Source organism: Anopheles coustani, chromosome 3 (genome assembly GCF_943734705.1).
Source record: "Anopheles coustani chromosome 3, idAnoCousDA_361_x.2, whole genome shotgun sequence".
Taxonomy (NCBI): Eukaryota; Metazoa; Arthropoda; class Insecta; order Diptera; family Culicidae; genus Anopheles; species Anopheles coustani.
The window spans coordinates 30,798,680-30,826,483 of NC_071288.1; the positions used below are offsets into that span (position 1 = coordinate 30,798,680).

The 27,804-nt window shown below is 44.3% G+C and overlaps 1 protein-coding gene across 1 annotated transcript in view; it reads right to left on the bottom strand.

Moving 5' to 3' along the window:
- Positions 1-2,087: 2,087 nt before the first annotated feature.
- The window catches only part of LOC131260115 (forkhead box protein O), a 57,204-nt gene continuing 31,487 nt past the window's right edge, over positions 2,088-27,804 (bottom strand). The window contains exons 4-11 of the mRNA XM_058261784.1: positions 21,238-21,460; positions 20,997-21,081; positions 19,919-20,176; positions 19,253-19,430; positions 18,172-18,373; positions 17,987-18,096; positions 17,633-17,917; positions 2,088-4,006 (exon numbers count right to left, since the gene is read on the bottom strand). Of these exons, the coding sequence (XP_058117767.1) occupies positions 17,696-17,917; positions 17,987-18,096; positions 18,172-18,373; positions 19,253-19,430; positions 19,919-20,176; positions 20,997-21,081; positions 21,238-21,460 (1,278 nt within the window). The 3' untranslated portion in view covers positions 2,088-4,006; positions 17,633-17,695. The remainder of the gene's footprint in view (positions 4,007-17,632; positions 17,918-17,986; positions 18,097-18,171; positions 18,374-19,252; positions 19,431-19,918; positions 20,177-20,996; positions 21,082-21,237; positions 21,461-27,804) is intronic.

The window sequence follows — 27,804 nt, forward strand, 5'->3', positions numbered from 1 at the left end:
TGCGTTCGATCACAAACTTCAGAGGTAATGCATAAAATGTCAGAGAAATAATACAAATTCTTGTATGTTCTATATTTCATTTTGTTATAATTGTATAAAAGAAAAGGAAAATAAAACCTGTATTTTTGTATCCTTCCGAATAACTTTAAGGATGCTGGAAAAGCTAATGCCCATTTCTCTTTGAAAGCTCAGCAAAGTTTCTATTCGTTCATTTCATACAATAGCTTGTATGCAACTGAAAACTGTTGTACGCAACGTACCAACTCACTTCTCACTTTGTATTTTCTCACAATGCCGTACATACATTAATTTGTTCGTTTTTTCTTACACAAATTATTCAACATTTGTAATATAGACAATATTTAAAAATAGTTTTTTTTATTTATCATATAGACAATATTTTAAAAATAAAGGAATTCCGGTTGTTCTTTCGTGATTAGCAAAAATTAACCTTCCAATTTAAAGTAATAAGTATTTCTAGTTTATTCCAACATTTTTCTCGATTCGCATTCACAAACTTTTTCCTCCATACAGTTTCGAAACGTTTCCTCTACCCCGTTTATGCTATATATCGATCGTGTTCGATTTCTAGTTTGTTTGTTTTATTTCTTCGAATTCGAAGGCGCACCTTTCGATAGCCAGCCATCATCATCCGCTTGTCACCGCTTTCTAGCTTTTCCGTTTTCGTATCTCCGTCGAGTAACATATTATTAATATTATTACGTAACTAAAGTAGTTTGTACACATGGCGTTTACAGAAAAAAAAGAAAACAAAAATGAAGATATTGTAGCAAAACTTTGAAAGGGAGCAACGAACTATTGCTGAATTGATGCACCACTCTGGGCAGCCCACAATCCATCCTTGCCGCACGGTTCAGTCCCAAACCCTTTCCCGGACTCTCTGATTCCGTATTAGTTTTTCGATCGTTGCAATATTTTGAACACATTGGGTACATGTTTTGGGACAGTCAATCTCACAGCATCGCATCGTTTTGCTTGTTAATCGTACTTGTGCGATCATCGCAAATATATCGTACTTCCTTAGAGGGAATTTGCACTTACACGATCGTAAGCATTGCTTTTACATCATAACAACGAATCACAACGTGTCGGCCTGATTCTACCGTTCCGTCGAGCTACCTTAAAACCCTTCTTTTTCACTTGATCCACATTGACGCGTTCAGGCGTTTTGGCGAACAGCAACGAGTGACTAGAATCGTTGAGTCGTAGCCACAGTGGGATTTAAAGAAAAAAAGGTATTTCCAACCCAAATTCAGCATGTCCGATTAGAAACCGATTTTCGTTTCTTGTTGTGCCATCGTACGTTATTCTTTTTTAATTTGTTCACTGTTCAGAAAATGACACTGGTACTGAAACTGTTAGCCATGTTCATATATTCGATGGTGCTGCATGTTTCTAACCCTCACTCAATTAGTTCACTGTCCTATTTTCACTTGATGATTCATTTCTTTTAGTTCTCACAGCATTTGTCATTATCTCGCAGGAATTCTATCTTTCCCTACCTAGCATTATTGCAGTTCATTTGCGAAGTATCGTTTCTGGTACAATCAATCAAAGACAAACATGCAAAAATTGGAAACAACTGAAAAATTATTATAAATGGAAAACATTTAGAAAATGTAAATTTAATTTATTCATTTGATCTCTATTGAAACTGCATATGATTGTGTGAGAATGGACACGATAACCGTGTAAAAGATACTCTGCTTTCGTAATAGTACACATCAAAATAGGCAAATAAAATAAAGCGATCCAAATGTTTCAGCCAAAATGCATTTGGATAGTGTTATAAGTAAACAATTCTTAGCGTTTCAAACTACATACCAAAGGATTCTAATAAACTGACGTCGAAAGGATGTATCTATTCAATTTATATTTTGAATTCTCTTTCAATTCTCCTTTAGCTATTGCTGCCGTATCCCTTTACAGAATCTTCAATATATTTGTTTATTTGTTAAGCCATGTCGATCGGTAATCTTTTCATAACGTTTTTTGTTCCTTCCCTTTCACTCCCCAATTACTAACCGTTGGTATGTTTTAAACACACATTATTACTTTTTGTTTTGATAGATGCTAGGAAGAGGAGATTATGTGTTACTATTAGTGTTTGCTTCATATACGTTTTTTTTTCAAAACTTTAGTTCACCAATAAAAAAAAGTGCAAAAAATGGTTCAGTTGCGTCACCTCTAAGCGGCTTTATGGTCGTAGATAACTAACTGTTTTAATTATTACTTCCACGCCCAGACGCCTTTAGGGTGGAGAGGGAATTCCATGTTACTTATAGTAGTTGTATCTACAGCTAATATAATTTGTATGTATTTGCATGTACATGTATATATATTTTTATTTTCTACTAATTTCTCCTTCACCATACAGCCATGTTCTTTAAACGCTGCTCTGCGTCCACTACAGTACACCGTGGTTTACTCTAAGGATTTCTTTTCCTGCGTTTATAAGCGAAAGTTATTATTAATTAAACCTTGAGTAGCGTTTATTCCCAGAGCACCTAAAACCTAAACGAAACGAACTGTACAATTGGTTTTTTGAGGGAGATGGCGAAGGCGAATGTGCAGATGGACCATACGGTTGGGTTATGCTGGTAAAGGAAGGAATTGCGGGTAAGATGAAGGGACTGGAGTTCTTAAAAGTTTGTATATTTCCTCCTATGCCTGCAACACTTGCAAATGTATAGTTATTAGCTCTCCCTAATGGCACTGCGATTTATTGATTAGAAGCTACTCTACGTCGGGTTCAGGGCATTCCACATTGGCCCTTCACTATCTCCCACATTCTCATATGCTAATGCTACTCGCTTGACAACTCGACAGCAACCCTATGTGTTCCCGGCCCGATTGCGAAGTCCACGCCGGTACGGCGAAGTTACGTTTAGAACTTTACACTAAAGTATTCTACCAAGTTCACAGAAGATCCAAAGGGAGGAAATTAAGTTGGACCAAAGCGGGCCTTCCGGTGATCTGTTGCTTGTGCGTAATTTCTGTAGTCAGCACACTTGAATACACCTCGGCGCGAGTGCAACTAACGTACGATCATACGAACTAAGGTTACTTTAACAAACCTATATTGTCTTCACTTATTTACACTGTTCCCTTGCTGTTATGTGTTACTATTTATCACTATCAAAACATCTCACTACTGTACAATTAACTTTGAAGTGTTGCATGGGCATAAGCTTACATAACAAATACTTAATATACCAAACAAAAATAGAAAAATAGATATTATACAAACTTTTAACACACACCAACATGCTTGTGGTGTGTTTGAGAGGGAAAACGAAACCATTACAGGTATGGGACCGTTTATAGGAAAAGGGAAGCACAACTTAACCCAGGGGGAAGTAAACCCTAAACAGAGTTAGCAAAGCCATGGCGGGAAAGTAAAATATTTAACAAACTTGTAACAATTGAAAAGGGGTTGAAACTTAAAAAAGAAGTTCGTTGTAAAACACTTGGATAACGAAGGCTTAGTTGACTAAAAACCTAAACTCGAACTAATCGCCATGCGACGGTGCAACACAAAAATCTCATGCTGTTCTCGCCTTTCCCGCGCAGTTTGTGCAACCGTTTTGGATTTTCGTACGAAAGCATCGGAAAAGGGAGCGGTGGCTACGGCTACTATGTACTAGGTACTACTAGATAACTTTCACTGCCTTTAACACTACCTATGTACAAAAGCTTGGCTTCATTTGTCTCGCCGAACAGGGAGATGAAAAACAATTTTTTTTTTTGTTATTTAGCTTCACGTGATCTCTGCCGGACGGTTTCCACCAACGGCGCCCATCTTGAGAAGGTCGACGTGTACTCTGCTCCGTGGGTTGCTCTGATGTGCCTTTGTTTGAGTCCGTTTCACTAACACGTGACATCTGCTTCTGCTGTTTGCTTCCAATCGGGTTCGATTTGTGTACCGATGTTCACTGGATGTTTAGCTATTGAGTTCAGAGATCCAAGTGCAGTGTAGTCATTTCTGGAAGAAGAGAAATAAAAAGAAAAACATTAGTATAAAAATACTATCACTTTTCATCAGCAGAAAACACGGTTTAAAGGTTATAAGCAATTTAAAATGTCCACCCACGGACTCTGCAATGCATTTGCCATCCCCGATCGATTGGAGATTAATCGAACTTCTATGTGAAAAAGACTTCTCCTGCTTCTTCCTACTTAAGTGTTGCGATCAATCGGGCGCGCCCCAATCAAGCTCCACTTCACCATAAGCTGCCGAGTAAATACGACACTAATCCTTACGTTCGCTGCACCATTTCTCTTGACACGGAATCGCAACAATGTGTCATACCGGTCGTGCAGCGTCAATTGCCACTCGATGGCTCGAGATCGAACCAACCGCTTCTTGTCGAGCGTCGAGAAGATTACCGGGTGTCACTTTACTAGCACTTTTGCCCCCCGTGCACGCGTTGTCCTTTTTATAGCGTCTGTCCGTACGCTGCATCCTTCGGCTCGGAAAGTCTTCACGGGACTTTGCGGGGACGAGAGGCTTTCAACAAGTGTGTGAGCCACCGGTACGTGACACATCCTTTCGAGTCAAGTGGCGGAAAACTCTTGCCAAACGTCGGCCACTTGACTTAGTTCGGGCCGGGTCGGACTCCCTCTCCTTCCTAGGGCCGAGTAAGTGATGCCATCCGTCAGCGAATTCTCGATTCAGCACGTACGAGATAAAACGCCTTGCTAGGAGACGAGGTGGCAAAATGGAGGTGTGTGTGTGTGTGTGAGAGAGTGTGAGGCAGTTTCGTCAAATATTCATCGCGCGGGGACGAATGGAACTTCCCACCGATACACGGTGCTTTGAAGCAGTTCCTCTGTCGGCATTCTTCTCGGCAACATTATGCTACCGTCGATCACCATCAGCATCTCGTTTGCGGGTGATGATATTGACGATTATTACTTGCGGTTGTCCAAACGGGGAAGAAGCGACCAGGTTCGAGTCGAGTACCGTCAACTTCCAGAGGCTTTCGACGCCGAACACATCGCCTGCCAATCCATCCGTAATGAACACTTCCGTGTGGCCAATGATGCTTTCTTCCAGCAGTCGACGTTACCTTCTTTATCGTGCTTCGGCATCAAGCGTGTCGGAAAACGAGGGAGAGTGTTTTGTCGTTTTGATTTGATGTCAGTCGATTGCAAGTTTCCCCTCATCGTTGTTGGCTGATACTTTTTTATTTAGCAAACCGCCGGATCTCATCCGGCTGGTGACGGGAATAAGTTTCGATTAACGAATGATTAAATATTCATTCACCTTTCGCATGCACGCGTGGGTTAAAAGTTTTCTTATCATCTCTACGTCGTGCTTGAGTTTTTGCTCGGTTGTCTTGTTAGCGATTTTTTTAGGTTCTATCATGTGACCTGCTTATGAAGCAAATCAGTTTTTTTAACCCGCCCGTCTTTTCACGTCAACGTGAAATGAAGTGAATGGAAAAGTGTGATAATATCTGCGGAATAACTTTTCCGAATGTATTATGCAGAGAGCGATGGGAGGAGGGGCTATGTGTAATCACTGATGAAGATTTAATTTGATCAGATCATGGGATGAGCAACTTTTGGAAGATATTTTTAAGCTCAACCGGCTCGTTAACCGTAACTCTATATCGATGGAGTGATTGAGTTTTTTAGTTTTATTCTAAACGTGTTAAGGTGAGCATCATTTTTTGAAAATTAACACTGAAAGGTGGAATGTTATACTTTTTACACTCATTTTAATAGTTTGGTCTTATTGAGACAAAACTAGAGAGTTTTACATTAGACATTAGATATTTTTATATTACAAGGTGAGGTTGATATTTGTTTATAAATAACTGAAGTCAAAATATTGCCCTTTATTATTCCTTTAGAATCGACAAAGGCAAATAACAGTATTCGTTTCAAGAATCCGTTTTAAGAACTTCGAGAGTTTACCTAAATCTATTAACTGTCCAACGCTTGTTTTTGACAGAAAACAATGTAATAGCAATTAAGCCAATTTAAATAAAATGCAAAAATGTATATGTGCATTATTTTTAAATTGTCTATTCTAATTTTTATGAAATAGAAAAGATTTTTTTTGACCTATCGTATTGAACCTCCGTAGGAAAACGTAATGTTACAAAACATACTGCACAGCTCTACCAAACTATCGATCATTGAAATGCTCTACTTTAACGACGCAGGACGTTCTTAACGCCACCGTGTCCGGAAGGCGTTGAGTCAAAGCCAAGGTTCATTACGCTAATCGGTCGGCATCCATAAAGCGACGGCATTACTGGCGACACAAGCCGATGTCATCCACAAACTAGACTCTCAATGTCTCGACGGAGGAAGGATTTCTTCTGAACAAGAAAAAAATGTGTGTGTGTGTGTACATTCTAGTCCTTCCCATCATCAATGTCACCATCGTAATCATCATCCTGATCATTGCCATCTTCTTCCGGTTACACGACAAATGAACGTCATTTCGATTGGTGACGCCTGCATGGGACCACCGAGCACTAACAAATGACGTATCATCGAGAGGGAAAAACTGATTTTTTCGCGTCGAACGTGTCCACGGGAGAAAGTGAAACTGACGCCCATCATCTTTCCCCCAGCCGGTGACCAAAGGATCAATGGCTGAGCGAAGGATGCGGGGCAAATAAAACCAGCAATGTCCGCCCGAACGTTGGATGCGGAAACAGGAAAAACTCTAAATTGATACAATAGGAAACGTATACAATTATTTATCCTTCAGCCCGCCCGGGCTCCTTCGGGGCCATTGGCGTCGGATGGTGCTAAGTTGAGCATCTGATTTCCGCCCACCGCAACACGACGGTCACTCCGTTTCCCCCTTCCTCGGCGTTGGGTGGGGAAACCCGCTAACTGCAAACATTTATATTAGATCCAATTGATTCGTCCCTTCCTCGCTCGTGCGGCTGGGTTCGAGTGGCCTCTACCGTCTCGGTTCGTTTCGACTGTCTGTCGGCTCGGTCCGTCTGTCTGTCTGTCTGTGCCCGGACGAACGGAACGCTTCGCTTTGCTGCCGGAACTCCGTGCTCCCGGATGCTGGAAGTGCTTCGAACCGGACGGAATGAATGGGATGAGCCGGATGAGCGTTCGATCGCTCGATGAAAGCAAGGAAGGGGGAAAGGAAATATTACGCCAATCGTAGTCCTTCGATTGGCCTTCTTCCCTTCTCCCACAACCGTTCGGTTATCTTCTCTTGCCCGGCTTACGATAAAGACATTGCCGGACGCGCCGGGATACGCTCGTTACGCTAGTGAATTGTTCGCATTTTCCTCGTCGAACAAGCTTGTTGGAATGGTTGGCCAATTGACCGTTGCTCCCGGCAAGGCCAACATCAGCGACGTTTGTATTTGGTGGCTTGCGAATACTTTTTCCCCCCGTTGTCGATGCTTTTATATCCGATCATCACGGGAGAGTGTGTACGTGTGTCGGTTGGAAGAAAAGTTTCCATGACGAATAATGGAAACTATGTTAAAAGATTGTGATAAGCTTTTGATTTGTACTTGGTACAGGTAATATATTAGTTTAGTGTATTATTTTCGAATAACTTAAATATTTATTTAATTGTAAAATTTCCTTCAGAAGGAATTATTATCGGCAGCATTATCGACTGCCCTGCTATTGCCACAGGACGCAAAAGTGATAAACTAGTGTGTTGTTCTAGAAAAAAAAAACCCAATCCATCCGGAAGAAGCGATTGAGCGTGCAGAGAGATGCTTTCGGAAACATTCCAGGCTAGAGCTTAGAATACGGTAGCAGAAAAAACGGAAAAATCGAACCATACAAAAGATGCTTAAGTGGGAGGATGCCGTACAAATTGTGCACCAGTGAAAAGCATAATTTATATCATCACACTTGCCCGAAGTCGACCGAGGTCTGGGCGTTAGTGTTGCCATTCCCATCGGAATGTATCCCGGTTGGGAAAAGTCATCGAGGCGCGGGAGAGAAAGCGTTTCAAAGCGTTTTCCTTTCATGTCGCATTTAACGGTTTCATGGAACGCCGGCACCGCACTTGGGGTTCGGTGTAAATAAATAGGGAAACATGTACATGAGATAGGAAAAGAAGAAGGAGGAAAACGAGGAAAATTCTGGACGGGATCTTTTTTGTATTTCTTTTGGATTGTTGCGTTAGCAACGATTCCTGTGGTGGTGAAGTTTTTCTTCACCCCAAAAATTGTGTTCGAACCGCTGGACGTATCCCGTCTTTCGGGAAGCGAAACCGATGACGATAATTGGGTGGGACATGGCGCCACGAAGCAATTCAACGGAACCACTTTGAATTTTCCACTCGGACAAACGAAAGTGAAAGCGATCCTGGCGCGGCCTGACTTCGTTTTCCCATTTTGAGGCAGTAGCGAAAGCGCAACAAGTTAATGGTGGACGTTTTGTTGGTTTCTACCAATCCCCTCGAGGCTCGATTCTTCCCTTCATCCGTTTGGAGCCGGGAGTGTTGGAGTGCTTTGTGTAAGTTTACTTTTATGGCACGGGCTCAAAAGGACATCCATTGAAGTGCTAAATTAGTTGCTTCCTGGTGTTGTGTCGGGCATGGTTTTCTTGGATGGAAAAACTCTTCGTAAGGTTGATTGATGGAAGGTTTTTCAGTTTGACTATCTATTATTATCTATCGTCCGTTAAATAAAAAGTCCAGTTGATTTAGAGTGGAAAAGTTAACACTCGAAATTACTCTTTCGTAAGGAATATGACAATAACATGTTAGAGTTTATTTAGTCAATCAATTCAGTGATGTTGATTAAAGCTTTCCATTAATCAAATTCCAAATAAAAATAACATTAACTAGAGCGGAATAGACAACGAGCTTTAACTGTTGCCTCGCCAAAAACTGTTGCATTCATTTGATGATAAAAGTGGCAAAACAACATCTATCAAACTTTTATCGCTCGTCTCTCGCAGACATTCAAATATGACTTTCCTGGCTCATAAAGTTTTACTACGGCTCGAAGCAAGACCTAACAAAAAGGGATAGTTTTCCGTCGATCGCCGAAACGCAACAGTCCGATCTACATAATGCTCGTTCGCTAGAATATGTCAACCGAAGCGACTCCGTCTTTATGTGTTTGAAACAAGCGGAAATCGGTGGAAAAAAGAAGAGGCAAACCCAAAACTATACCAACCCTTGCCGGATTGGGAAGGAGTAGAGAAGATTTTGCTTCCATCAGCGAAATCATACATGGCCTAAAATGGGACAAAAAAAAACAGCAATAGAAAAGCGAATTCGCGCCATCCGAGGCATAACTGTGCGCATCAGCGGCACGATAAGCGAGCCCATAAAGTCCCGAGATATCGGTTGGTTTATCATTCAGGTCCCCTTCCCCATGTGCTGATGCTGACAAATCTCCCGGGGCTTTGGATGTCTGGAATCGCGTGTATGGTAGTTTTTCACCCAATGGTTCGGAATGCGGAAAATTGTATCATTCAACCGCACCGTGGGCACCATGAAAAGCCACGAAGACGCCGAAAGCCAGTATTTTATTGAATAAAATGTGATTTAAACTTTTCTTTTCCTAACTTCTCTTATGGCCCGGGTGGCGACACCAGGCGACTCCATCCATCGGGCGTTGTCTGGTTGTTAGGTTTCCTTCCTTTTTTTTTCTCCCCCGTACCGATTGCATAACGATGGCTCCGGCTTCAAAAATTTGACTTTTTATTGACTTCGTTATCGTCAGTTTTTCATCTTTCCCTTCCCGCTCTCCCCCAGCCAAATCGCCACGAGTCCACAATGTATGGTGTTGTGTCCTTGTGAATTTTCTGCTCAGCTTCCCCGTGGGCTACACTTTGGAATGTTTGTGGACAGCTTAGAAGGTAACAAAAAAGTAGATCAACTTCTTCTTTCCATCTCGTAGTTCTTGAGTGTCCAACCTGCATTTATTAGCACATCATTTGAACGGTTTTTCGAAACATCATCTCCACAGCCTCAACAGCCTGCGGGCAGCTTCGGGAGCTGAAGATTATTTTCTTCCAACAGACAGCGGGGGTTGGTTGTTGGACTAATTTGATAAATTTGATAAACTCTCTTGCTCCCGTCCCGACTTTTCCAACGGCGGTGACAGATTGTCCTAACGGTGATTTAATTATTTCCAAGCCGGTTTTGCATAGAAAAACGAAACGAAATTCCGGTCCGGGATTTCTTCATTTATGAAGAGAAACCAACGAAACAAAAAAATGATGGGTGCCACCTAACGTGACACTGAAGCGCTTGCGAGTGGAGTTTATTAGCGACAGTTGACATTTTGCATGCAAATAGCCTCGCTAACGTACTTTTTTTCCCAGGGTGAAACAATCTCATCCCTAGACTTTCCACAACCAACAGTGGCTTTTCACGGTGGGATGGTGATAATGTGGGAAAAGAACTGGCAGAATATTCCCTCCCATTTGTTTTTCCTTCAAGACGTGGAAGCACAGGCCGCCTCGCCGTTACGTGAACTGGTGATGATTGTTCATCTTATGTCAATCAAATTATTCCATTATTTCCCTTACGCCTCCCGCATCCTGAAGGGGCTCGGCTTGTGTTAACAGGACCAGGGAGAAATTAATTTAACGTTCAATTTGACAGAGGAATTGATCGCTTTGACGTACTGTTGGCGGTTTTTCTTCCTTCACTGAACGATGACGCAATCGGGGTCGTTTAGATGTTCGAGGAAAGCGAGGCGATTAGAAACGTTTCAAAATATCACTTTTCTTTTGCACATGTCCTGGGGCGGTTTCTCTAAGGCTGGCGATAAAATTGATTAAAATTCCTCGGAAGATTTAGACTTTGTCATTGATGATTTATTCCCTGCTTAAAATGCGACATAAGAGCTTTCTTAATTTATTCTACATCTTGGGCGTGTAATTAAATTGTTTAGGTTTCACAGGAGTAGCACTTATATTGACTATTTTTTTTAGTTAGAAAAAAGTTAGTATATTAGCAATTATAAGTAATAGCTTATACTAACTTTTAACTTTGTATTTTATAATTTCTGACGCACGTTGCATTTTTGAACAAATTGATACTGAGTTCAGCTCATCGTAGATGGACAAAACATGAATATTCCGAAATGATGCTTTCGATATGTCGATCGACTTATGCAAGCTATAACTTTCCCCGATGACTGCCATAAAGCAATCCAATATTAATAATATGCACGATGGGTTTATGAGCATGTTAAACCATACACTCTCATAGACATCCATAATCATTCGCTTGCAAAAAGAACAGGAAGACGAGAATCGAAAGTATAAACTGCCCTTCCTTCAGTGGTCATCGACAGCTTCTTTTTCCATTTTTAAGTGCTCCCATTGCCCATCGCGAGCGCTAGAGGACCGATAAAATATTTATACTTATGTGCTCAACAAAAAAGGAGAACTTTGAGGAGGTGTTTTTTATCACTCCGGCGCAATGGCAAAGTTCGTTATTGTGCCACTTAACGGGTGACTTATTGCTTGTCCCACGGTGAGGTGATGAAATGTTTCGTGCTCTTTTTGACACGACAACACGAGTAAGTTGCGTTTCAAGCGTTTTTAGTAGAAACGAAGTAGAACGGGAGAGAATGGTTGTAAAGTTTATGGTACAGTTTTATCGTGGAACAAATTTAAAGCGAATAAAAAGGGATGGTATCATAGATGGGGTCATCTTTGTGCATCTGTTGCAGGGAGTTCGTGTGGCCAAAGAACAGAGTCTTACGGTCGTAATCGTTTTTTTTGTGTTATGCAAAAGAAGTTCCTTGAGCTATACAACGTTCATCTTTAATCACTGCCCTTTGCATCGTCCCGTTATAAGCAGTCGTTTATCCCTTGACCAGCGTTTCGAAAGAAAAACGGTGATGAAAATCCTTCTGTCCAGTAATCCCATTTCTATCCTTCAGCTGACACAAACGTGAAAGTGAAATTATGCGACCAAGAATGAAGAGATCATTGGTCCTGGTGGCAAACAGTGTGTGCTTCTCACCGTACAACACTTCACCACAAATCGCCTTTGACACAAATTTACCACTCACAATAAACCCCGTGCCATAATGCTGCCAAACACTACATGAAAAACGGTTGGTACTCAACGGGCAGCGGAGGGAGGAACGAGCGGGTGTAGGGGGAATAAACCTGCCAACACATTGTGCTCGCGGTTCTGTTTTCCATCCCACGCCACACGTTATGATGTGGGCCGCCTTCTATAGTGTGCCCGCCGAAAGGGATGCCGGTTTTTCCCGATAGACTGTGGGTTTTCTTTCATCCCCTTTCATCCGTCTTTGTAATGGAGGGAGTGTTCGGGTAACATCCTTACACCATGGAAACGATGTCATTTCGAGGAAGAAGAACGATCACAAGAAAAAAAGGAAAGCGAAACAACTTAAACACAAAAGCAGGAGAAAAAAAGGGGCCAGAGCCAGCACTGGAAAAGCCGTTATCATCACAATCGCGCGGATGTGATCCTTTGGCATCGTCTTGCCAACCCCTCCTCCTCCCCTCCCCTCCTAAGAAAGGGGTGATGAACGAGAGATAAATAGATAAAGCAGCGAAAAATGAATTATATGATGCAGCTCCAACGAGAAAATGAAGGAAACAGGGAGGAAAACCATCGAGATAGAGTTCCGATATTCCAACGACTTATTTGTGCTTGTGCTGTCGTCTTTGATTTTGCGCCCCGTCCTGGAGCCTCGGCGAGGTAATGGGTTTGGCCGCTTGGTAAGGCCGAGCAGACTCCTACAAATGGAGACGCTAAAAGCGACCGTATATCTCCGACCGAGGCGGCTTTTCCTTTTTTTGCTGTCGTCATTCAATTTGTGTTCTCCGTGGCCGCGGAAACGCTATGGAAAAGTGCGCTGTAAAGATGCAATGCATTACGGGCCGAGCGAACGATGTGGATAGTGCGGAAGATTCGTAAAATATCTTTATTTTATAGCAGGATTTATCGTCCCTTCCGGAGCAGCAACAGCTTGCGCAGGGAGCGTATCTTCTTTCGTGATATTTAAATATATCATTTTTGGCCTATTAACCAACAGTTCCTGATTGAAGCAAATTAATCACGGGACATGCGGAAAACTTGCGAAATGGGAAAACAATTTTTATAAATTTATCTGACTAGTTTTCACGCAACAGAACCAAACGGAGAACTGGTTTCTGCTTTGAAGTTGAATGGTATGTTGATAAAATGTGTTTTGAATAACTCCACAAGACATCCTAACCACGTGTGTGTGTGTGATAACTTCCGAGTTCAAAGTCTAGCGAGTTCAACATGCAATAACGACTTGTTGAACATCGATGAATCCATACGTATCACCTCGAGCATGATAGAGCAATCCTTGCGCAAGAATCAACGAGAATTCTCTTGCGTTTGGAGGAATCGAACCAAAGGGATGATTAAACTGGTAAAGGAAAACCCGAGTGAAGCAAAACGGAGCCCCTTCCACACAAAAAGCGGATGGTGCTATCTGGCAGAAACAATCTGTAAACAAACACTTATTTTCTCTGCCATGTGCCCTTCGGTTTGGACGGGTTTTCCAGCACCCCTTTTCCCATCCACTGCCCATCCCCCCCATCTGTCGAGCTGATGGATGGCTGTGGTAGAAAAGCGCAACAAGTAGCCGCAGCCAATCCGAAACAATCAAAGCGCAAACCCCCCGCTCACCTTCCGGGAAAACATGATTGTTTATACAATATTTATTTCGGACCGAAAGAAACCAAACGGAAAAAGGATATTCTGCAGCAGAGCAGTGGAGTGGATTCGTTCTTTGATTGCTGTTTCGTTCGCATATCGTTTGCAGCGTTCGGTTGGTGCAACAAATGGTTAAACTTTCATGCATCTAACCAACTCGTTGGCCACATAACCAGACAGGTGGATGCGTGTCGGTTTAGGTGGTTTCGGGTGTCATCATGAATAAATTTGCAACGCTATTTTTAACCCCACCGGAACTGCGAGGACCGGTTCGGACTGTTGCGCCCTTTATAATAATTTAATTTGAATCGCAAATTAACATTCCTTCCACATAAAAGGGGCACGCGCGAAATTATGCGTCACGTCAAGTTGGGTGCCTTGCTTCCACCACTGGAGTGTTCTAAATTCAGCGGCTTTTCCGACCTCTGTTTCCAGCTTCCGATAATGTTTCACGCGTCCCTTTTTACAGTTGGCATTTCGAGTGGAAAATCTGGCGATTTGTTTTAGGTCGCGTGATAGAATGTGTTAATTGAGGCATGGCGGAATGTTGGCCTGGCATGCGGAACACATGTCACTTCACCTTCTGAGGTCTCCCCTTGAATTCAAGTGCTCGTAAGGTGGGGCCGGAAAAATTAGAATCGCGCGCTCGAAAACTCGAAGATTGTCGATTGCTCGAAAAAAAACATTACGAAGTTTCTTCGCGGTGTCCCCCTGGCGACCTGGGTGAACCATTGAAGTAAAATTAGCATACGCCCGTCAGCGGGTTTCGGTGCAGTTTAATTAAAAATTATGTGCAAATATATCAAAGCACTTCAGGTGGGCTTGGCGCTTCGGGATAGACGGCAGTTTTCAAAAGAAGTACTGCCGGCGCAAAGTATGGGTGCGCGTAATTGAGTCGTTTTTTAATTAATCTCTTTAGCACATCAGAGAACATCGAGCGGCAACAGGGCGCATGTGACGTTACCCCATGTGCCCGGATGGAAAACACGTACACGTGAGGCGGGGAAAACTCAAGAGGCCTACGGTTGAAAGCAACGAAAAGAACGGTACGGTGTCTTATCGGAAAAGAAACATGTTAATAATAATAATAATCCGGAGGCAATTTCTTTTCCCTGCGCGTCCCATTCGCGAACGCCTCTCGACCTCTAAGGATGTTTCCGTGAAGCCTGAAATTCCCCGGAATTGTGAAGTGTACGGGCGTACAGCAAGGGAGCAGGGCGAAAAAAACGCGGAAAGGTGATTATTTGACGGAAGCAGGCTTCGACTCATTGAGCCCATTGAGGCTGGAAGTCGTAGCCGGAAAGCGGTCGCCGCTGTTCGTTTGCAAATGACATGCAACCTTGATCTTCTAGCGGGGCTCTTCACTTTTTAAATTCTGCTAGGAATTAGCTAAAAGTGGGCATGGGAGACTGAGATGAAAGGTAGAAGCGGTAATGCTTGAACTAAATTCAATTGACTTGAAGATCTTTGCTCGCAGGGGTACTTTCAGGCGGTTCTAAGTACGCCCATTAGTAAAGCATCATTAGGATCGTCTTTTTAAAATGTATTAGCGTTTAAACCACACGCTAGGTTCCTTTTCTAAGCACACGGAAATTATTATGTGCCAGGAAATCTTTTAAAAATATTTAAATTAAATTTATCTTCGGAACATTCATCAAACTATAGTTAGACTCTTAGAAAAAAAAATCTCCTGAGAAAGTATATAGTTAGGCTCCTTAAGAATCGTTCAGTGGTATACATTTAGCTTTGTATCATATCCTTGTAACGTTGTTCGCATTCAAATGAGCAAACTCTTCAGAGATGATGTACATGCTACACTTCGTCCTCTCGAGGCAGAAACCGCAAATTTCCCATCGAAACCAGCGCCTACTGAAGCGTGCATGTTCTGGCGTCGAAGTTATTACGGAACCCCGTCCTTCCTGCCATCTCCAACCGTAGTCAACCTCTGTCGGGTTCCGTCTTGATGTGCCTTTCCTGCCCTTCGATACCGTAATTTTTCTCCAGTTCATTTGGCCGACAACCCTCCCTCCCTGCGCCCAGCACTCGTCTTCGACAATCTGTTCCGCCCACGGTGCACACTCGAGTCTCGGTCGGAGAGAGGTTTGATGAAACATAATTTCTTGCATAATTTATACTAATCGCCAATCCGTATCCTTCTACTTCGCTACTCACGCGTTGCTTAAAAGATCAATCAACGCAGCGGGAGCTCGGTCGCTACAGGTTTTTTTTCCTTTTTCTTCACGGATATTTCTTCGCCCACGTGGCACCATACCGAACCATTTCACGCATTTTTTTTTTCCACACCAGAGCACAATAATAATTCCGTCCGGCTAGTCGACGGCATAGACATACATACACACACACACACACACACTCTCTCCTTGGCGTGCCAATGCCACACAGTATGTGGTAATGACGCTGGCGACGATGGCTACACCCTAAGCCATGAGATCCTTGGTCACCGTCATCCACAAATTGCTCGTGTTGACTTTTGGTAGTCGGTGGCAGCAGTTCGACCCTTGTTCATCCCTGCTCCTCCGATGCCTTAAGATGCTTTAGTCTACAAACTCGAGGAATGCGCGCACGAGTGGGAAAGATTTGTTGGTTGGACTAACACATAATTAAGGTGCAAGAAGTTCGTTGAGGGTTCGCCGGACCTTAGGAGGCCGGTGCAGGACGTCGCCCGGCTGATGGATGTAAGGCTGATGAGAAAATCAACCCCGAAGTGCCAGAAACAGGCGCGGCAGTGGTTCGTCAGTGGGGTTTTTTGGGGTGGGAGTGTTTCATTTCCGGCTACGGCCAAGATGCTGTAAAATAGCTCCAGCATGCGAAACGAAAACAAAAAGCAAACCGGGCAAGAAACAAACCTCCAGCAAGGGGAGAGTATATTAATCAGACATTGTGTAGTACTCGCTCGTTAACATCGTCTGCTTCGATAGGGGCCGGGTTGGAGTAAAAGTTAGGGCCCAATCAACGTTTCACACTTCCTGATCGTCGTCGAGATGGACGCGTGCGTCACCAGAGAATTGCTTCCGAACCGCTACTACAAAATTGAAAGGGGAGGACATGGTTTGATGTACGAGAGGGTGTTCCGGAAACGTAGATGCGTTCGCGTTTAGTAGAACCAATTTTCCACCACAACCCAGTATAAAATGTCAGCCAACAAATTTGGGAACCAAAATAAATCCAAGAAATCTCTTTTTCCCCGTTTCTTCATTCTTCCATTCCTTTCCTTGGCTTTTCTCAAAGGTCGCGGAGTTAGGTACCAAAGTCTCCTGACGCCAGAAAGTCAATCAGCAAATTATGCCCAACTTTCACCTACTACCCGAAGTCGGTGGCGCCCAAAGTACTCGCGCGGCCGGCGGGTCGGGCCGTGGGAGCCAAGAATTGTTTCGGGCACTTAGGTCTCCAAGATACCACGCACGGTACACGCAACAACTCATCGTAGTGAACTGTATTGCCCCTTCTTTTCCGACAGTTTTAGTATCCCGTTGGGGCGTCTTCCGGCCGCAAACGAAAGTTTTGGAGCAAAGCCCTTGGCGGATCATTTTCTTGGCAAGTAGGACGAACAACTTTTCCACGGTGAATTTTTTCCCTCTTTTCCCTAGCGTGGGAGGAATGGTCCTGAAGAGTGCTATCTATCTGGAGCAGTATTTGGTACCTCCTTCACCAACTCCTAGTACCAACGTTGTTTGGAGAGGACAACCAAGATTTTGGTAACACCAAGTCATTGAGTAAAAACGTCTTCCGAGGCGTGAAGTGTGTGTGATTTTTACAACTGTCTAGCGTGGCGTGACTTCGTGGTTGGTCCCGAGATTAATCAGATTCTTCATAGCTATCGTGTGGAGTAGTTCCTTTGCGACTTACACCTTTCAAGCAAGTCCATCTACGTTTTGATTTCTTCGATTAAATTCATCTTTCCAAGGACTCAAGTTTAAAGATGATGACTCGCTTGCTTACCTGCTACAACAGTAAAGATCTCCACGGATACACCGTTGCAGAGCGGGGGCCATAGTGCAGCGATTAGTGGACCCACGATGGCGGCGTGACGCTCGTTCGGGCCGCGTACTGGCCGTGGTTATGTGCGGTCGTCTGCTGGTTCGCGTTCGGTGCCGTCATCGCACTGATACCCGACGACGAGTCGGACGAGTTGGAATTGTTCGGCGCCGCGTAGCTGTTGTGAAGCGGAAGCGGCAGGTTCGAGAAGTCCAGCGAACCTTCCAAACTTAGTTCATGCTTCAGTACCTGGTGAGTGCAAAAGAAAAATCAAACATTAGGGATATTCACGAATGAACCCAACTGCCGGTAACGTACCTCGTCCACGCATGGAAACGATTCCACGTTGTTGATGTTGATGTCGTCTATGTTTGTCTGGCTGTTCAAAGCTTCCATCACTTGACCCATTAGCGTCTGCGGTGTTGGTTCTGTAATTTTACCGATAAGCGATACCGATTAGCTGCTTAGCTGTTCGACGCCCGTAGCGACGGGCGACTACTTACCTTGCTGATGCTGTTGCTGGTGCGGCTGCTGTTGCTGCTGAGGTGGCGCTATCATCCCACAAATCGTATTTGGCGTTAGCGGTGGACTAGACGAGGGCGTTCTTTGTATTACGCGAGATCCAATTAGCATGGCGTAGTCAGGTGATGGCTCGCTGTGCGGATATGATGGAGACATGCCGGTTCCGGACGACGGCGAGATGCTCTGGTTGGTTGTCGATCGCGATTAAAAGGCCACACGGAAGAAAGAAACGAACTGATTAGCATCGCCTCGTGGACTTTGGAGTGGGAGTGTGGTCGCTCGGTAGTCGAGGCGTCCGAGACATTTGGGTAAATATTGTCCGTACAATTTAAGGTGCATTTTTAGTGCAACCCGCGCGAAATAAATGCAGTTGGGTAAATAGTAACGTCGCGGTACACAAACGATGTTTGACGGTGCGCACAACTTAAGGTATTTTAATTAGATCGCTTGAGTAGGCAATTATCAATATGCCGAGGTCAACATAAATTATAATTATCGACACATTAGCTCATGAAGAATTGTTGGTGCATCATATGCTGGAAGGTTTTTGAAAAATCATTCTTCAACAATATTAAAATCCCTAGTGACATGAAGCTTAGAACTTTTCCTTGTTAACATCTGATGATCTATCCTCTTTTACTGTTTTTTACTATCTTGTTTCTATGGTATTTTAAATGCTTCCCTTTTGTCATACCCTGCAATCCATTCTCATCTTCGTGGAAGGATATTTTTCCACCGCTTGTGGTGCCAAATCAAACCAATTCCCACCACCCGGCCGAGGCGTGGTCATGGATACCACTAAACCCGACCGGCTGTGGTTGGGAAGTGCAAAAGAAATGCCGAAGACTAAGCAGCGACAATTCGCTCGTAAGAAGCACAACAGGAGCCGTTTCTTTTGTTGCAACCGTCCGTGGTTCGCTCGGAGGGATTAGGTTGTTTGTCGGACGATTTGTTCCGTCACTTCCACCTACACAATATGGTATTCCATCCGCTTGCGAAAGGACCAAACGACGGTTCGGTTGCGTTGTCCAGTAGGCAACCCATCCCGTGACGGATCCTTACCTCACGCGCGTTGTTCTGTAGCATGCAGGTACAATGTTGTATGCGGTGAATCGGACACTGATTATGGTGCTGGGGGAGACCGACGGACGGTGCGACCGACGCCATGAGGGAGTAGAGCTGGGACGTCTGGTAGGGTGGCGGAGGCGGCTGGCTGTGCATCGCCGTCGACTGGGAGAACCTGCTCCAGTAGTGCGGTGGCCCGTAGGCGGAGATGGAGAGTGGAGAGATGCAAAAGGAGGAAAAAGAAACGACACATTGATAATAGTGGTTTCCGGTAAGGGAGGGGAGATTTTCATGAGGCATCGCTTCGGAATCGCTAACATATGATATCAAAAGCAGTCGGTAAAAGTCTAGCAACGGTAAAGAAATGGAATCAGTAACACAGAGTGATAAACAAACAGTGCACACAAGACAACACTAAGCAGAGGAAAATCACAACAGAGACATGCAGTTATGATATAATTTAAGGTCGCATGGGACTCGGTCCGCTTCATAGATTTGATCCGCTTTCGAAACTCCACGATCCTTTTCCCACGAGAGAAACGTTCTTTTGATGTGTTCGCACCACAATAACATTGGAGGATATGCAAAAGCACGACGATTATGATGACCACACGTGTTGGCTAAAGATGATGGTGATGATGATGATGATGAAACCATACTGACCCTTTGAAGAAATCGGGATGCTGTAACGTCAGTTCGTCGGCGAGCGACCCGGCCAGCTGGTCCAGCTGGGCCTGGGTCTGTCCGCTGAGCTCCAGCTCCAGCTCGACGGTCGGGTCGGGATTGTCGCCCAGGTCGTCCGGCGTGTAGTGCCAGGCGTTCTCAACGCCCACGATCGACTGGATCGGGCTCAGCCGACCGCACGAGCTCGCATTCGAGGATGCGCGCTGCCGGAAGTCGGGCGACAGTTGGAAATTGCCACTGGATTGGTTTTATTCGTTCAGCACCGTGGCGTTCGTGGCGTTCGTGGCGTTGTTGGTAGTCGCCGGATTGATGTAGGAAGTGACGGATGGAAATCATACGTAGGATAAAACGCCAAGGAACGTTATGATTTATCAAAAAGAGAAAAAGAAGAACGAAAACAGTAAGAAAACGATAAAATTATAATCAAAACCTACTTAACGTGTTTTAAAATGGTAAAAAAAATATTTTGACTTGAAAACTAAGTTATCCAAAAATCAGTCCACAAAACATTCAATGATAAATTTTAGTAACTAAAAGAAGTGTAGAAGATTACAATTGAGTCAGGTTTTGAAAAGAAAAAAATAATCTTAACCATTCTTGATTCCAGGAGGTTGATTCTATTTGTTAATTTTCAATCTTTTTCTACTTACATAGTTTCTTTTCACTTTGTCCAAGCGATCTTGAACCCTGCTTCGAGTGTAGCTATTAAAAATGTAACTACGAATCGCAAAACTCTACTTCATGAACAACTACTGTAGTAAAAGTTTAGACACCTAAAGCAAAGACATGTTTTAAATTGTCGAATGCACGTTAAGTTAGAATGTTTGACTAAGTGCTACGGTTACAGTATAGAACGGAATTGAAAGTTTGTATAACTGAAGACAAATCTACTCTAAACTATCACGCATACGGTTAGCAGAATATGTGTTTTTAAATCGCTTGAACTATTGCAGAGATAAAAGGACAAGCTCTATGTTTAAAATAAACCAGTTGGAATCCCAAAATACGCCTAATCGGATGGAACGAATCAATCCGCTAGGGCAGTTTAGATGCATACCTATGCAGTGGACTCTCCGGAAATAGATCTAAGCCTTCACTAACACTACTGCTCGGCGACGGGGTGGCATCGTTGAGTGGATTTGCTGTGTTTGAAAGAAGAAGCGGGAAAAACAGAGAGGAAATTCAGAAACAGTTTGACTTCGATGGTTGCGATCTGGGGCTGAGGATCATTTAAGGGGGAGAGGAAACTTGTCCTCCCTCTAGAGGCCACACCGGAAAAGCGAGGAATCGGTACTTACTGGCCAGACCGAGGGCGGCCTGCTGTCGTATGGCTTCGACGCGCTTTTTCGCCCGGCCCCGGCGCTTCTCGTACTTGGACGTTTCCATCGAGGCGGCCCGCCGGCGCACGGACTTGCCCGGCTTGGCGTCCGGGTTCAGCATCCACCAGGACGACTTGCCCGTGCCCTCGTTCTGCACTCGCATGAACCGGTTGTGCAGTGATAAATTGTGTCGGATCGAGTTCTGCAACGAAAAAATAAGAAATGGAGAAAAACCGAGATATAGAAAAAGGCAGCACGGAAAGGATGGGACCGCGTCCGGGTGTCAGCAAACAGTGGGAATTAGACAGCGGGTCCGAGTCACACGTTACACTCAAATATCGGTTGAATTTAAGAAAAAGAATCCCAAAGCATCGGCCGCCCGGAAAGCCGAACGCAAGATTTACCAAACAATGCAAAAAAAAAAGAAAATGGGAAAGAAAACGAACGAAAATTTATTGCACAGCCGAAAGGAAATAAATTTAAGTCAAATAATTGATGGTCAAACGGCGCCTCGGAAGTGTGGCTCCGTCGGCCGATGCGACGTAAAATCCTGCCAGGGTCAAGCACTACCACCACTCGGGCGTTTATGTGGATCCTCCGAATCGATCCTTCCGGCAGCACTTCGAAAAGAAGAGCCCGAAATCGGAAACCTGGCCGTGCGTCTAGCAAACTAATTCCATCGACACCTCGCCGGCTAACCGTTGCGCTAAAGGAGCCGCTAAATTCTCCACTGCCAGAGCGAATGGACGAAGGAATAATTCAACGCATGGAAACATAAATCCTAATAGGTTTGAATCCTTCCGAAGGAACTCGCGTACGGCATGGGAAACCAATGAAAAAAAAATGGGAAAATTAAATTGCCCGTTAAGCCGTACAAGTGAAATTCCATTTGAAGCTTCATGTTCAATTTGGGTTGATCGTACAAATTGGATTTCTTTTCATTCGAGATAATTTGGTGTTTTGTGTCAGGGCAGTTTTTTTTTCAATAAGCAATCAACTTCTTTTTCAATTCAATAAATATATAAAAAAATATTTATTTAAATTTGGCGATGGAAGCTATCTTTACTGCCTCGAAAACATGTTGGCAACTTCTGTAAACTTCTCTCATCAATTTCCCACCAGTCAAAAGATTGATCTCGACTTGGTGCAAGATGAATGTTTAATACGCGTTCTCCATTCCCGGACGGTAATGAAAATCAAATGTAAGAAAACTTAATGCTAGACGATCGAACTCTCGGTTGACCAACTCATGCCGTCGTGTTTTGTATCAAACGTTATCCGTTTCAACGTTATTAATTTTAGACAGTCGGTGAAAAGTTGCTCTGGATCCTTTCGCCAGACCCAAAGCTATATTCCTTGGTGAAAACTTTGAGTGTACCGTCCGTGAAATGAAAAATCTGTTCCATATTTTTTCCTCCATAAGAAAGTAACGAACAACGTCCAACGTTCGGCGAAGAAGATGAAAGGAGAAAAATAGGAGTCAGAGTGGCGAAATGCACTATCGAAAGGAAACATTGCTTAATCGAAGAAATGGGTGTTTTAGCGCAATGGGAAGATACCACACTTAACGTTGGAAAAAAGGCGGCATCGCTGGTCAAAGGAAAAGTTTAAAACGGACGGATAGTAAAGTCATCATTCTTGAAACATCCTTTACGTGGCGGGGCGCCATTTTGAGAAAGAAAGAAAAAAGTGTGTGCGGAAAAGGCAACTAGAAATATTAGGAAACTTGGACGACGGGAGCTTGAAAGCGATCCATCGACGGAAGACGGACTCGGGACTCAAAGCAAGAGCTTTCGGAACAATTCTTTTCAATTATCAACAAAAGGCATTAATCAGACTATATTAAAAGTATATAACTTCATTAAATCGCACTTTAATACAGCACTTCTGCCGCTTGCCACGGGCTAAGATTATGTAAGCGTTAAGAGAACCGAAACGGATCGACTGCAAGAAATGAAAGCAAATGGAAAACGGCTCGCGAAAAGTGGAAAGAACTATCCGGGGCCAACGGTATGGTATGGTCTGGTGTGCAAAATGGTTCGGTTCCGAACACGAGCGGCAATCGCCCGGGAAAGGATACGCGGGTGATAGTTATCCGAAAGCAGCATTCCTTCTGGTCGCACTCGATGCGCGAGGGCTAAAGTGCTCCGGACTGCTCGCAGCAGTGGTGCGAATGGAAAAGTTTCCTTTTGCTAACCACGTAAGTGCCCGTTTTCCATTTCTTTCGCTTTTCGTTGTCCCAGATTGCTTCAGTCTGCCCTTCTGCACGCAATTCACGGCGTGGTTGGCGAACGGAAAGAAGACGTTTCTTCTCTAATCGCAAAGCATACCCGGCGTCCTTTTTTTCTTCGCCTTCACTTGGTTGGAAAACCCTTTCGAGGGAAACTACCGGGAGCATATCTAAAACGCATCTTAGTCGCGGGATGAGGGAGGGCAACGATTGGCACGCTTCAAGAGACGAGATCGAAGGCTCGGCGTCCCCCGTCGGAGCTAACGAACTCCGTAGATCTAGTGGAATTTTTCACCACGTTTGCGCTTCGTTTCGCAGCCTCATTTCCACAGCATTTTCCTGCAGTTCGAACTGCGAGGTTGCCAACGTGTGCCAGGGGCACGCAACGGGAACCACATGGAAGCGGGACGGAACGGGTTAAACTGTGGTAGCTGGCGCCTTTTTGGCGCACCGTCTGATTTAAGAAATGTGTCCACCTTCCCCATCGATCCTTTTGCGCCCGATGGTGCACCTTCTCCCGAGCGCTGCCAAGCGACGACGACGACGACGACGACGATTTTTCTCCTCGGCTTTCTGCATAAAACTTTTTAATCGAACCGGGAGAAGTACGCTGTCGCCGACGGGACGCCCGTGCTGGGGCGGTTTTGGGTGGGAAACTTTCAACCGGGAGTCGTCCGAGTACCGCGACAGCGGAAACCCCTTTTTCCCGGAGTGCGGTACGTCGTGGAAAGACAAGGAACCACCTCATCCCCACCGTGGCAGGACGTAGCCTCGGATCGAGATCGACGGGATTCGGCGAGCAGTTAGACGGCAGAAAAGTTCACTACAATGCGTCCACCGGGTTTTTCCTTTGTCGCTGTCCCGTGTCTGTCCGCAAGAATTAATTCCATTAGTGCCCGTCAAGTAACGCGCGCGGCGGAGGGAGCTGCGAGCAATAATTATTGCATTAACATTTCCCCCGTTCGGTCTGGTTCGTCTCCAAACCGACAACCAATCCGGCAATCCGGGACGTTTTGGAAGGAATTTCACAAATCATGTTTCCCCCAAAACTCCTCTCGTAGCAGGCGACGGGCTTTTCCTTTGATTTTTTCCCCGTTTCACTTTAATGAATATAAACTATGGCAGCAATTGGCAGCAGCTTCTTGGATGGGAACTCCGCAACTCCGTACCCAGAATGACGACGCAGGACATATTCGGCTGTGGATCAAGGCACAATTCAAAATAAAAAAGCGGAAAGTCCCACAATCGCGTGCACATTTCGCCAATCGGGGAAAACTATTCCCGGAGCAGCAATTGCCGATGGTCGGGGGTCTATTTATCATTTGCGTTCAATGCGCTTTCCACCCGGCCCTTCCGGAGTGGCCCGAAGTGCGTCGTCGAAATCGCCGGTGAAATTGAGCACAACTAATGAGCATAATGTTCGGCCTGGGAACCCCCACGGTGCGGTCGGGCCTTGATACACATTTAATGACTTGAATAATGGAATCGTGGAGGGCCGTACGCCATGGGCTGGGCAGACAGGAAAGACGAGGGAGCCGTCGAGTTGAGTGGTGGAGCTCAATTGGGTAAAATTAGTGGCAGATTTCAAATGGAAAGTAATTAAATTTATTACCCAACGTGACCGCGCTCAGTTTAGGGTCGATTATAATGCGTCAAGGAAAACATTGAATGAAAGGTCAGGAATCAGGATATACATTTGGAAATGTGAATTCCAAACAAACTGATGGTAAAAAAAAGTAATCAAATGATCAGATCAACTCGATGAACAAAAATGTGAAAAGAAGTTCTACTTATTTGCACCCCATCTAAACTGTAGAATTCATTATTTTCACTCTATATAGAATATATGGAATGATGCTCTGTTAAATTTATCAACTAACTTCAAAAACTTTTTAGGGTATACGAAAGGTAAACATGATGTTATACTTTGTGAAAATTACTATTTGTAACAAGTTTTTAACATACTTTCTCGGATTAACGGATCATCTTCGAATGTTTTCTATTATAGTTGTTGTTTCGATTGTGGACTATGCTGTGTTTTCAACTTAAGTTAAGAAGCTTAATAATTTACGTCCGAATACTAAGTTTACTTTGTCTAGCCTATGACGTTAGTAACTATGATAGTAATATTATGGAGCATGCTAACTAGATTTCTGATAAGACATAACAATCGTTGTTCGAAATGTTTACACGTTATCAAATCCATAATGTTTCACAGATGCTAAAAGCGATCTTCGTTGAAGTATTTTATAGATAGCACTAAACCTTGTACTTGGTAGGATATATTTGCCTACCGTTTTCGGACGTTTACGATATGCCATCGAAAAATGTTTTAGTAGTCACAACCATGTCAGTGCTTTGCTCGGTTCATTTCGTAGTTCTGCAAAGCCATCTTTATCTCCTTTCCCTCGCGCGGTTCCAAATCAGTAGCGCCCATGTCAGCACTAAACGATCGAAAACTAAGCACGTTACCATTAAATCCACCCATTTTATGGGCATCCCACTGCAAGCCATGCGTGGAAATGGCACGAAAAATTAAGCTCCAGCAGATGTACGGCGATAGATAGAGGAGAGATACATTAATCAAATCGGATCAAGACGTAACTTTTAGTGGAGTTTTCTATTTTTTTTCTCTCTCTCTCTCTCTATCTTTGCAGTTCCGATAAGCTAGAACTCAATTATGGGCTGCCGGAGAGGGGGGGGAGGCAAGAAATTATGAAAGCGAAAAGCCGGGGCCACAAACTATCCACCTCTAATGATTTCGCCGTCAATCGAGATGGGTCGCCATTTTTTTTGCGACTGGCCAAATAAAAAAGAAAGAACCAAATTGGAACGGTAAAAGGAAGTTTAACATTCGTGTCAACTTTTTTAGTGACACTGATTAGGTTTTATGGGCCCTGGGAGTCGCTCATCCGACGGCCCGACGCTGGAAAAATCGCTTTCCCGTAAACGACCCAAACTACGGCCCAGACCAAATGGCGTAAGTTCGACCGTATCGGCGTGTGTGTGTGTGTGTGGAAAAGTTTGCCATCGAGCGATTTTCACCGAGCGATTTCCTAACCGGCGCATCATAAAGAAAGTCAATCTCTTTCCGATAAGGTACTGTCATCGTAAGCTCCCGATTCATATGGGAGCCGCGAGTAGTGTTGGAGCCCAGCCGGAAAAAAAGTATATATGATTGGAGCTACTAACGAATGCTTTATGCGCAAATTTCGGTAACGAATTAGAACAAATCCGGGCGGCGCAGCCCGGAGTCTCCACAGCCCACGTCGTTACGAACGAACGAGGTCGAGAAGTTTTTCCAATAACCATTTTCCGCATGAAAATGTTTCAACTCCCATTCCCGGTCGTCCTTCCGAGATATGGCCAAACGCACGCTGCGTTTTCGGTAAATACAGATTAAATAATACAGATACAGTGAGATGAGGTCGTGCCCGAAAGGAAGATCGTATCCGCGTGGCCTTTCTCGCAACCTGCCGAGAAGTACGGGAACTTTAACTGAACGTGGGGGGGGGGGGGGGGGGGCCAAGGTTGCCAGGAAACAAATTATGAGTGGAGAAACTTTGGCCACGCCGTGGGAGGCGTTTCCGAGCGTGCGACCCACATCCTGGCGCCCAGATTTACTGCGCCTAGTAATGGTTTCGCGTGAAAGGGCTCACTGTTTCCGGCCCGAAAACTTGACAAGAGATGCTTCATTTATCCAATTTACGTTTATATCCATCCATGCTTCCTCCCTTTGGTTCGGGGAAATTTAAGAACCGATCGCAACTGAGAGTGATTTCTTTCGGGTACGACTCTTTCGACTCTTTTGGCTTATGGCGTCTTAAACGTTCCCCCAAAGGGATGGGTTTTTTTCTACTTTATTCCCAAAAATAAAATTCAATGTGAGACAAAGAAAACACGATAGCGTCAAGGAATGCTGCTATGTGAACAATAAAATATATGGGAATGTTTGAAAGGGTATAACATTTTTATCTGGCATCAAAAGTTGCGCCTGAGTTCGGTTCCGATCTCATCAAGGCAATGGAAAGGAAGGGGAACGGGAAAAGCAACAACTGGATCTGGGGTTGGGGGAAATCCTCGGAAAAAGCAGTAAAAGACAAGCGGCGTACTGTGGCTGCCCCATTAGGAATAACAGGTCGGCCAGCCCCCTGCGGAAGGTCCCAGGGGGTGGAGCAACTTATAATTTGTGTCATTCCGTGCGAGCGCGTATCTCGGCGATCGCGATTTTTATTTATGTTATACATTGCGAAGCAGGGCGTGGGGTGGGCCAGCTGTTGAAATTCCCATCGCAAGAGGCGCCGGACGTCCGATGA